Source organism: Olea europaea, chromosome 15, assembly GCF_002742605.1.
Source record: "Olea europaea var. sylvestris chromosome 15, O_europaea_v1, whole genome shotgun sequence".
In the NCBI taxonomy this organism is placed as follows: domain Eukaryota; kingdom Viridiplantae; phylum Streptophyta; class Magnoliopsida; order Lamiales; family Oleaceae; genus Olea; species Olea europaea.
Window position 1 is genome coordinate 13,380,616 of NC_036251.1, and position 11,445 is coordinate 13,392,060.

At 35.3% G+C, this 11,445-nt stretch overlaps 2 protein-coding genes across 3 annotated transcripts; one reads left to right on the forward strand and one right to left on the reverse strand.

The window, feature by feature from the left end:
* The first annotated feature begins 3,064 nt into the window (after nucleotides 1-3,064).
* Nucleotides 3,065-6,032, forward strand: LOC111410227 (probable cinnamyl alcohol dehydrogenase 1). The gene is made up of 7 exons (XM_023040480.1): nucleotides 3,065-3,176; nucleotides 3,775-3,879; nucleotides 4,386-4,499; nucleotides 4,597-4,827; nucleotides 4,918-5,203; nucleotides 5,343-5,493; nucleotides 5,613-6,032. The coding sequence occupies exons 2-7, from the start codon at nucleotides 3,785-3,787 to the stop codon at nucleotides 5,807-5,809; spliced, it is 1,074 nt and encodes a 357-aa protein (XP_022896248.1). The 5' UTR covers nucleotides 3,065-3,176; nucleotides 3,775-3,784; the 3' UTR covers nucleotides 5,810-6,032.
* A 622-nt stretch (nucleotides 6,033-6,654) lies between these two features.
* LOC111410228 (WAT1-related protein At1g43650-like) lies at nucleotides 6,655-10,913 on the reverse strand. 2 transcript variants are annotated; one of them, XM_023040482.1, is made up of 6 exons: nucleotides 10,757-10,913; nucleotides 7,753-7,932; nucleotides 7,448-7,605; nucleotides 7,279-7,370; nucleotides 6,972-7,130; nucleotides 6,655-6,880 (listed from the first exon to the last, which is right to left on the reverse strand). In XM_023040482.1, the coding sequence occupies exons 1-6, from the start codon at nucleotides 10,768-10,770 to the stop codon at nucleotides 6,725-6,727; spliced, it is 759 nt and encodes a 252-aa protein (XP_022896250.1). In that variant the 5' UTR covers nucleotides 10,771-10,913; the 3' UTR covers nucleotides 6,655-6,724. The 2 variants fall into 2 exon arrangements, with proteins under 2 accessions (XP_022896250.1, XP_022896249.1); XM_023040481.1 differs by lacking the exon at nucleotides 10,757-10,913 and adding an exon at nucleotides 8,050-8,411.
* Between the last annotated feature and the right edge of the window lie 532 nt (nucleotides 10,914-11,445).

Here is an 11,445-nt window from a genome sequence, read left to right on the forward strand (position 1 = left end):
GAACAGGATCAAACAATGGGAAGAGAGGAAGGACCTTTGGTCAGACTGGATAATCAGGCGCCTTCAATTATTACTCGTAGTGGTAGGGTTGTGAGACCACCTTCTAGGTACTTGCTCTATGGAGAATCCTAGTAGGCAATCTCTATTAAGCAAGAAGAAGATCCCACTTCATTTAAGGAAGCAATGGAAGATGTAGACTTTAAATTATGAAAATTAGCCATGAATTTAGAAATGGAATCTATGTATTCCAACAAGGTTTGAGATCTTGTAAATGCACCTAATGGGGTAAAGACTATAAGATGCAAGTGGGTCTATAAAAGAAAAAGAGGTATAGATGGAAAGGTTGAAGCCTTTAAAGCAAGGCTAGTGGCCAAGGTTTTACCCAAGGAGAGGCATCGACTATGAAGAAACCTTTTCACTGGTTGCCATGCTTAAATCTATTCGAGTCCTTTTATCCATTGTCGCTCATTATGATTATGAGGTTTGACAAATGGATGTCAAGATAACATTTTTAAACGGACGTCTTGAGGAGACCATTTACATGATGCAACCTAAAGGGTTTGTGAAAGAAGGCCATGAAAAGAAAGTTTGCAAGTTGCAGAGGTCCATTTATGGACTCAAGCAAGCGTCTATATCTTGGAATGTAAGATTTGATCAAACCATCAAGACCTATGGTTTTGATCAAAATTTGGATGAACCTTGTGTGTACAAACGAATACAAGGGAAGAAAGTAGTTTTTCTGATTCATTATGTAGATGACATTCTACTTATTGAAAATGATGTAGGGACATTGTCATCTGTAAAGAAATGCTTGTCACAAGAGTTTGATATGAATGACTTGAAAGAAGTTAGTTATGTTTTAGGAATCCGTATCTTGCGAGATAGGAAAAACAGAAGGATTGCATTATCCCAAACTTCATATATTGACAAAATATTGTCCAAATTTGAAATCCAGAATTCCAAAAAGGGACAATTTCCTTTTAGAAATGGAATTCATCTATCTAAAGAGCACTGTCCCAAGAATGCAACGGAGATAGATCACATGAGAAAGGTTCCTTATGCTTCGGCTGTGGGAAGTCTCGTGTATGCTATGCTTTACACTAGACCGGATATTTGTTATGCTATGGGTATTATTAGTCGTTATCAGTCTAATCCAGGACCAGAACATTGGGTAGCGGTAAAGCATATACTCAAGTATCTCCGGAGAACGAGAGATTATATGCTTGTCTACTCACGATCTAAATCCTATTGGATATACTGATTCCGATTTTCAATCCGATCGTGACTCTAAGAAGTCTACATCAGGATCGGTATTTACACTGGGAGGTGGAGTTGTGGTATGGAGGAGTATCAAGCAATCTTGTATTGTTGATTCCACCATGGAAGCAGAATATGTAGTAGCTTGTGAAGCTGCTAAAGAAGCTGTATGGTTCAAGAAGTTTCTTTTGGACCTTGACATAGTACCTTTGGCAATGGGGCCCATAACGCTTTATTGCGATAATAGTGGGGTGATTGCCAATGCTAAAGAACCGAGGAGTCATCAGCGTAGCAAGCACATTGAGAGAAAATATCACCTTGTTAGAGAAATTGTTCATCGAGGAGACGTGACGTTAGTAAGATTGCATCAGCAGATAATCTTGCGGATCCATTCACTAAAACCTTATCAACTAAGGCTTTTGATGGACATCTTAAGGGGATGAGTATTCTTGATATGTCACACATACTCTAAGAAGGGCAAGTGGGAGATTGTTAGTTTGATGCCCATTCTTCGAGTAACGTTCTGTAAAATCACATTATGAATTTACGTTCGTTTATTTGCGTGTTATAATTTGAAGTTATTGTCTAAGGTTCCATGATCATATAGGATGTCACAAATTGTATACTTGATAGATCGGGTATAGTAAGACACAATTTGTGATATGATCAAAATTATGTCGTTCATAATCGGTTCATAGAGTTGGACACTTTCTGTTGATAAGATTGTATTGTTCTTATTAAGATTTGTCTAGATCTTGAAATAAGAACAATAATGTGTTTCGATGCACATTGAACGGAATCGCGTAGATGACTCATTTGTGACTGTTTGAAATGAGACTCTACTTGATTATCAAACAGGTCACCTAAATCCTGAGTAAGTAATGTACCTTTGATTGCTAGTTCAAGTTCTTTGAGGTACCAATGAGTGAAGTCTTAAACGGAAGATTGATCTCGGTGCTTTGGAAATCGGGCTGAAATAATTAGAGATCATATACTTACAATATTGGAATCCATTAATCATTGAGATGAGACGATCGTTATTCTAAGATATTTTCCTAGGCAAATTGAATATGAGATCAGTAGGTCGACGATGAGATCGTAGGACTTTACATTGTGATTTGATCACAACGAATTTGCCGTATGAAAATGGAACTTAGAGGGTAATACATGTTGAAGGGCAAAACGATCATTTTGCCAGTTTCAACATATTGACGGTCAAATGGGGGTTGACTTGTGGAACGATAATCAGAGAATATTGTTGTTGGATCATAATTTGCTTCTATAGCTATCACTCGACTCAAGAGTGTAATCTCGATTTTTTGGTAAAATAAGTCGGGATTAATATATGTATCTCAATTGGTCAAGAGTTGACCCAATTGAAAACATCTATTGGAGCTTGGGTCATGTGAGTCCAATTAGGTCCCTCTTTTGGCTCCAATAAAAGGTATGTGACTTAATTGGCCTACTACAATAAAGTCTAAGGAAATTTGTTCAATTTCTAAACACTAATAGGTTATTATAAATATGCACTTTATTGGCATATTTTGGTGTGATTTTAGGATTAGCCACTTTTCACATTCTCCAAAAAGGAGTAACACCTAGTGGAGAACAAGGGAGAAGACCTAAGGGAGAAAGCAATTGACTAGGCCATTAATAGCTCCTTAAAAAAGGTTATCATCTCCTCTTTCTATATATATGAGGATTTTATAATTCAATGAAGTCAAAGTTAATTAAATCCTTATTTACATTATTTTAATCTTACAAAAAAAAATTAATTTCGTGATGATTAAAATTCATTAAACAAAAGCTAAGGTTGTGAAACACGACAGAAAAGCCTTTTTCCCCCTTCAAGATCAACGGTGCCCGGAAATACACCCTTCGTTGAGTTTGACTTTCTGGAATCTGCATTTGCTATCGGGGTAAGCCCCAGAAAACTCTGTATAATGAATATCTTGTTCTGATCCATGTCAATGTATTGCTCCTACGATTTGATTTCCGGGTTCTGTTAGAATCTAGTATGAATGGACTATGAACTACGTTTATTTTCCTCGTAAAGGAGTGGTGAAGATGAATCTTGAAAAGGAGTTATGTATTTATTGAAGATGGTACCCAAGATATTTAGTATGAATCATGTAAACATCAATAGGATTTATGTGCATACTAAGAGCGCGATATTAGACAGATAGGCAAGTTTGCGTAGCTTAAAAGACAGGAGAACTCTTGTTGGCTTATTTTGGCAGTATTAAGAGTGCGATACCAAGGCCAAACATGCTCTATGAGTACAAAATTCTTAAATTGTATTTTGCGGAACAGCTTTCAGTGCTCGGAGAAATCTTTTTTTAAAATTTGAAAGGTGTTATCCATGTTTTAGGAAACTCTGTATGTCTTTGGTATATTTCATTGAGCTCCGATATTTCTTGTTAGAATCCTTAGGTTCGGTTGTATAAGTGTTGAATTACTTTGATCTTTCCTTCCATCTAATCCGGACTGTATCATTTTCTATTTTGTCATATGTAGATCAGTGAATATGACTTCTGGAACTACAAATACAGATAGGAAATGCCTTGGCTGGGCAGCTAGAGATCCTTCTGGAATTCTTTCTCCATACAAATTCAGCCGAAGGTATGCGTCTATCAAATTTTTCTTTCCAGGAAACAAGCCTAAGTTTGATTAAAGGGTATCATTTCGTCCACAATCGAGAATCGCAGCCTGCACAATATAATCTGTCTCCCGGTAGATGTTCTCATTTGGAGGAGAATAAAATTTGTGTTTCTTTTACTTGGATAAAGAGATAAAATGGAAATATCGGGTTTCCTTGTTGGATTTTCTGTGAACTCAGAATACTTATAGTACTGCCGACTGAAATTTTTAAATCTTTATGCCACAATTGCCTGCTTCCAATTTGTTTCATCTCATGACAAAAACACTATAAATTTGATAGACGCATACCTTCGGTATTCAAGTTTGACAAAAACGCTACAAACACTACCTAAGTGTATTCAAGTTTTAATTTTTTACCTTGAAATACTTCTTTGTCATACAGGTATGGTTTCTATCGCAGCATTCTTTATAAGCAAACTGTGTTCCTGTTTATAGTTTTTCACCTCTCAGATTACACATTTCAACAGGGCTATGGGGAGCGATGATGTTTCACTAGACATCGCATACTGTGGCGTTTGTTATGCTGATGTTGCTTGGGCACGGAACAAAATGGGACATTCGAAGTATCCTTTAGTGCCTGGGTAAAAATGTGCATCAATTTATATAAAGCAGAAAATCAATGCCAATTTGCATTTGAACTCTTATTTCTAACTGATTTGCTGTTCCTCTGCCTAACAGACATGAGATTGTTGGGATCGTTAAAGAGGTTGGTTCGAATGTTCAGCGCTTCAAAGTTGGTGACTGTGTTGGAGTTGGAACTTATGTTAACTCTTGTAGAGAGTGTCAATATTGTGATGATGGATTAGAAGTTCATTGCTCTAAGGGAGCAGTTTTCACATTTGATGGGATAGATGTTGATGGTACTGTCACTAAGGGAGGATATTCTAGTTACATTGTAGTCCATGAGAGGTGAGTAGTTTGTTCTTTTGAACACTTTTGCAAATGCGAAGACGGAAGAGAAGTCATTAGATTTTCATTAATTTTTTGAGTTTTCTGTAGGTATTGCTTCAGGATACCCGAAAGCTACCCACCGGAACTAGCAGCACCTTTGCTCTGTGCTGGTATTACTGTTTACACTCCCATGATAAGGCATAACATGAAACAGCCTGGCAAGTCTTTTGGGGTGATTGGGCTCGGTGGACTCGGTCACCTGGCTGTAAAATTTGGGAAGGCTTTTGGATTGAAGGTAACAGTTTTTAGCACAAGTATATCCAAGAAAGAAGAAGCTTTAACTCTTCTTGGAGCAGACAATTTTGTAGTCTCCACCAACGAACAGCGGATGAAGGTAATTAAGCTACTACAATGTTTTTGGAGCAATTTATTTGGCTTTTCAGTGTGTACCTATCAAATCACTAGTCAAATGATGGATTGAAAATGGTGATTAAGGAACTAACAAAGTTGGTTTGAACTTGATGGATTATCAGGCTTTGTGCAATTCATTTGACTTCATACTGGACACAGCATCTGGAGATATCTCATTTGATTTATATTTGTCATTGTTGAAAACTGCTGGTGTCCTTGTTCTGGTCGGGTTCCCGAGCGAAGTGAAGTTCAGTCCGAGTAGCTTAAACTTGGGTATGAAATTGTACCAAACTTTTGAATTATATATTGTATATCAGTAATTTGCTCTTGTTCTTTTTCGCGATTGAGATGAGACTCGCCTTTAAGAATTTTAGTTGATTTGTTCCTTGCAGGTGCGAAAACCATTTCAGGAAGTATAACTGGTGGAACAAAGCAAACGCAAGAAATGCTGGATTTTTGTGCTTCCAACAAGATTTACCCAAACATAGAAGTAATTCCCATCCAATATGCAAATGATGCTCTAGAGAGGATGATCAAGAAGGACGTGAAATATCGTTTTGTGATTGATATAGCAAACTCTCTCAAGTAAATAGAGACGGGTTCCCTTTCACACTGGAAGACTCATCCTATATTGATCAAAAGCATGAATAGCAGGTATTTGGAATAATTACCGAAGCATCCAAAGTCAATCAAAAGCATGAATAAAAATTTTGGGATTATTACCCCAGATTTGCTAAATTAATTTACTTTATATTGTACCATTACAGTATCAATATAAGATGATGCATAAAACAATCGTGCATATTTGCTAAGGTGGATTAGGAAGTACTGTGTTAAAAAAAAAAAAAAAAAAAAAAAGGGGGTGGGTTTGTATGGGCACTGTTCCTATGGTCGCGTGCCCTCCAATTTCTTTTTCTATTATTTTTTCGTAATTTTTTTCTTGACTGAACATTAATGTCAAAACAACGCAGTTTCATGTCCACTGTATTTACCATAAATGCTCTGCGACTCGCGCGCTATATTTCTCTCAGACGTCATATAGTTTCAGCTTTCCCATTCCTTTTCCTTTCCTTTCCTTTCCCTTCCTTTACCCTTTCTTCGACTGAAACCCTCACCAACAACTACACCGTAGCCATGTCACCTTAACACTTCAATTAGCCGCAGGTGTCAACTTTGTATCCTTGGCCGAAGCTAATATGTAACGCCCTGCCTCAACATCTCGATAGACCCCCTTCACATTCTTGGGCATTTCTAATGATTCCACTGCTTTTGGCATTTTTTGAGGATATATATCAAGATTATTTCAAGAATTCACACTTTTGAAGTTGGGTTCTGCTGTTGCTGAGCCACATTGCCCTACCCTACCCATCTAGTTGGAAAATTTTGTTGATGTAAGCTAAATTAATCATAAAAAGTACTTGTTTTAGCTGCCAAAAAGGGTTGGCCAACCTAAAAACTGGTTGTGCCCCTCTAACCAAGACTAACTAGAGTTGTAGAGTGTCTCTTACCTTCCCAAATAAAGTCTCTCTGCAAAAACAATTGCTGAAAAGATCCCCACAATAACAAGGATTAAGGGACTAAACATTGCTGCAAAGACCCGTCCCTTCTTACTGATACACCATGTTTGCAGCCAGTATACCAACGCTGATATCACAACTCCCTGTTAGTAATCAGATTGCCTGTTAATAAAATGTTATAAACGAAAATATATAGCATGCTAGGGGGATGTGCGAAAAGAAATACACACTTACACAATATACAATGGCCAAAAGCTGTATGTTCCAATCTAGCTTCCATAGGTGTGGATTTCTTGCCCAAAACATGGTCAGGATTGATGATTGTAGAGAGGCAAAAATACAAATCAAAACATTTAATGAGAACAGCGCAGGATAGATCTTGTAAACCGTTGCCTGTGAGTTTTCAGTGATCGACAATCAGGATGGTTGGTGTAAACTTAATAAAAGAAGCTACATATAACCAACCACTTGATAATATAAGAAACAAGGAGAAAAGTTGTTTATAGTATAAAGATGATGAAATTTCTGTATAACCATGCACCTGGAGAATGATCCGTGCACTCAATGCTACCTCGCTAATTAGTATAAGGAGTGCACCTTTGACCCAATTTTCCTTATGATTCCTCGACTCACCTGTAGAAACTTCGTTGTGCTATAGTGTATTGAAGTAGGAAAAGGGCTAAAAATTTTCTTCATTGTATTGATTATACCTTCAGTGTCGTACAGCTGGACTAAGGGCTTTTGCTTAAAACTTGTGAATAAGCGTTTTCCTTTACAGAAGGTAAAAATAAGTGATCCGCCTATGCAAACCAGTGTTCCAAACAGCTTAGCTTTACCTCTATTACTGCCTAGTTTCTTTGTTTCCATCCTGAGTAGGAGACGGTATTAACATATGACTCTTATGTACGAAAAAGGCCAAAAATTGAGCCTTATTCTCAATCATTTGAGTCCGGCTACATAAATCTTTATTTAGCCACTCTGTTCGTTTCTTGGCTAGAGAAATTAGAATATATACCCAAGAACAACAGCTATGAGAGTGGTCAAACTGGGCATGACATTACTCAAGGCGCTTCCGACCGTCGGGGAAGTATATTCAAGACCAGTATAGTAGAGATTTAGATGGACCGTCGTCCCCATGGATGAAAGCAAGAATATCTTCATTGCCATACGAAATGAGAGAGTTGGTCGTGTTTTCCTGCCATATAGTTTACATGAATTGAATAAGTAATTCATCATCGTGGCGTGTGCATGTGCGGGTGTGCTTGTGTATATGCATATGTGTGTATACTATATATGATGGCTAAGAGCTTGCCTTTCAAAAATATATGCAAAGGGGCTTAAAACAAGAATGGCTATTAAGTGGCGATAAACCACAAAAACGATCGGATTAAGTCCTTTCTGAAGGGCTAGTTTCATGATAATATTTGATACACCATATGCAATTTGAACTACCACCATTGCTATATATGAGGAGCTAAAGCTTTTCATGGCTGAACAAATTCTGTATTTAGAGTTGAAACTTGCTTGTAAATTAGTTCAAGGCTTGATTATATACAAGTTTAACATACTGTTTAGTTAGTGGAATTCCTTGATGTGATGAGCTAGAGAACACCACGTTGTAAATGTTTTGCTATGCTCAAAATATTCATTTATAAGTTCACTTGTAAGTGGATTTATATCTTTGTTGGTCAAACTTCAAAATAATGAACTTATTTTGCACTCCTACCTTAGTATATGAATAAATAATGTCTTTACTTTAGCTTAAGAGTTAGTAATTATAAGCTGTACTAGACATGTAAGTTATTATCTTAGAAGTAGCTTATGTAAAAGCTCTTGACTTGAAAGTAAATTTAAGCTTGGCCAATCTTGCTATGTCCTCGTAGGTTCTCATTCTTATTCATATACGATTGATCGACAATTTCTTTAATATATGCTCTGCTTTTTGTTGGATTAGTTATCTTTGAATAATTTTGGAAATGAGATAGATATAAGTTCATGCAGTGGTTACACTAATATTTATTTGGCCGTATGCATGAGAATGACGTAAAGAGAATGCCCTATTTGCAGAATATGTTCGTGTTTCACAAGAAGTTCACATTAATCTTTGTTGTAAAAATGTAATAATTTAATACATCATTGAATGCAAAAGAAAGGAAGTATTAGAACACAAGAAATTTACGAGATTCAATAAGGGCGTGTTTGATTGTCATTATTTTTCATATAAAATGTGTATTTTTCCATCCAAATTTTTACTTTTGCGTTTTTGACTTACACTTTTTTTCATGGAAAACATTTTTTTACTTTTAGTCATGTGATCATATTTTCTTCAAAATCAAGGAAAATATTTTCTTTAGGGGAGTATGATTTTATTTTCTAGGGAATTTACACACTTCCTCTTATCTATCCATCAATAAAAAATGAACATGTATAATATTTTTTAAGTTTAAAATTAAATCAATCAAACATATTTAATTGACAGTTTCGATGCAAATAAATTTTAGGCGATTGAATTGTCTAGAATTTTTTTTTTAATACAAATTCTATGTTTATAATCAAAAGCACTCTAAACGTTACTTTTAAGTTTCCAAACATCAAGCTTGTTTGACCAGTCGAATGGACAGATTCATTATTGCGAACAAGATTGACATGCTAGGTGCAAGACCTGTAGACCGACTATTAAGCTTGTTGGTACTGGTTCAATGTAGTTAAAAAATATGAAGATAATTCATTACAATGCTCCATTAAATCTAATAATAAGGCTGAATGTATATGAAAATCAGTCATTCACAATCACTGATGAAGGATTTCTCGAAAAGTTAAGGATTAATAATCTTTTTTAGAAATCGAATAGATTCGGTCTTATACATACGCAAGGAAGGTAATAAAAAAAGAAAGAAGATGAGTTCTTCTTTCTTTTATCGCTTAGGAGCTATGTGAGATGAAAGTTTCATGCACGATTTTGAATGAGAGAAGTGACGAATCTTTCACAGATTTCCTATAGGGTCTCCCTGTAAGTGACACTTCTCTAAATATAACTATGTTTGAAAATAAGGAAAATGAATAATTGCAGTTCCTTATTATCGTAGTTGTCCTGTGTGACCGTCACATGTACGCTACGTGAAACAATTACAGTAGTGAGTGACTGCAAATAACATCATTCAAAGAAAATCATGTAAACTACATATTTGAAATTAAAGGAAATCAGGTAAATTTCAATTTCACTCGTGAACTTAAATGAAATTCAATTGGCTTATTTAGCTTTACTTTATCTGAATTGCGTTACTGAACTTTATTTAGTATGAAATTGCTGAGACGTGCTCAATATTATTGACTTGTTTGAACTTAGATATACATATTCTTGTTTTTGACTAAAGGGTAATTGGCGAAAACTTTCATAATCTTTGTTTCTATTGCATAATACTCCTTATCCTTTTAGATTGGCGAAAAACTCCCCTAGATGACTTTTACGTATGAAAGAACCCTACTGTTTAAGTTCGTTACTAGAGCCGTTAAATTCACTTATGTATAGAGAGGCTGGCCAAAATAAAAAACGAATAATTGCAATTGTGGTTTAACATTTTTTATTTTCTTGCAGATTATATCCGAACCTTTTATTTGTAACCTCACAACTCTATATATTTAAAACTTCATCTTTTCCCCAATCCCACCTCACCTCACCTTACCTTTAAAACTTCATTTTCTTCTCCAATCCCACGCTTCCTCCACCCCATCCCCAAATCAAAACCAATCAACCAAAAAAATTAAAAAATAAATTAAAAATCAGCAAAAATTATGACGTAAGATGAATGATTGATTGTAAAGATCCTCCCGGATAAAAGAATATCGAATAATTGAACTTCACCATTTTAGAGATGCAAAAGGGAAAAAGAATATCGACTAATCATTTTTGCAAATACAGCTAAAAAAAGTAGAAGGACATAAAGAGCAAAACAATTATCCGAATACAAAAGTCACTTATTTTAAAGCAAAATCACTTTCTTCACAATAATAAAATTTACCCAAAGTATGCCATCCGTGGATATGACAAAAATCTTCTACCTGTGGATATGACTAAAATGTTTCATAAAGTTAAGCTCCCGTTTGGTGGAGCTTTTTGGCAAAATCTATCAGATTTTGATAGATTTGAGTGCATTTTTTTTTAATTGAAAAAATCTGAACCTTTGAATATGAAAGTTTGGGTGAGTAGTTGTAGGATACAATTTTTTTCCAAAATGTCAAATTTACCCTGAATTATTTTTGCACAATTACTTTTTTGCCCCTCTTCATTCACAGACGAGCACTATTAGAAGGGGAAAATAGACTTATACTGTGTAGCCACTATTGTTGATTTTCCAATCTTTGAAGGTTGCCATAGTTAACCATTATTATTCCCTTTTTTTTTTTTTTTTTTTTTTTTTTTTTTTTTTTTTTTTTTTTCCCCAAAAACCAAAGCCGAGCCTATTCTCATTCGGAGTTGCTCAAGCCTATTTATAGCCCAAGTTACACTGAAAAGATAATTAAAGTAGTTGTACGCTCATTTTGTATAACTAATTTGACATTATTTGATGTGACAAAAGAGATATCGTTGATTGTTTTAAATATTGTTGAAATTAATGTCAAAATTGTGTATCATATCATGGAGTGTAAACAAAGTTGTCAACCAAAATTGTAAATGTGTGTGCGGTTACAAATATAGAATTTATATGAA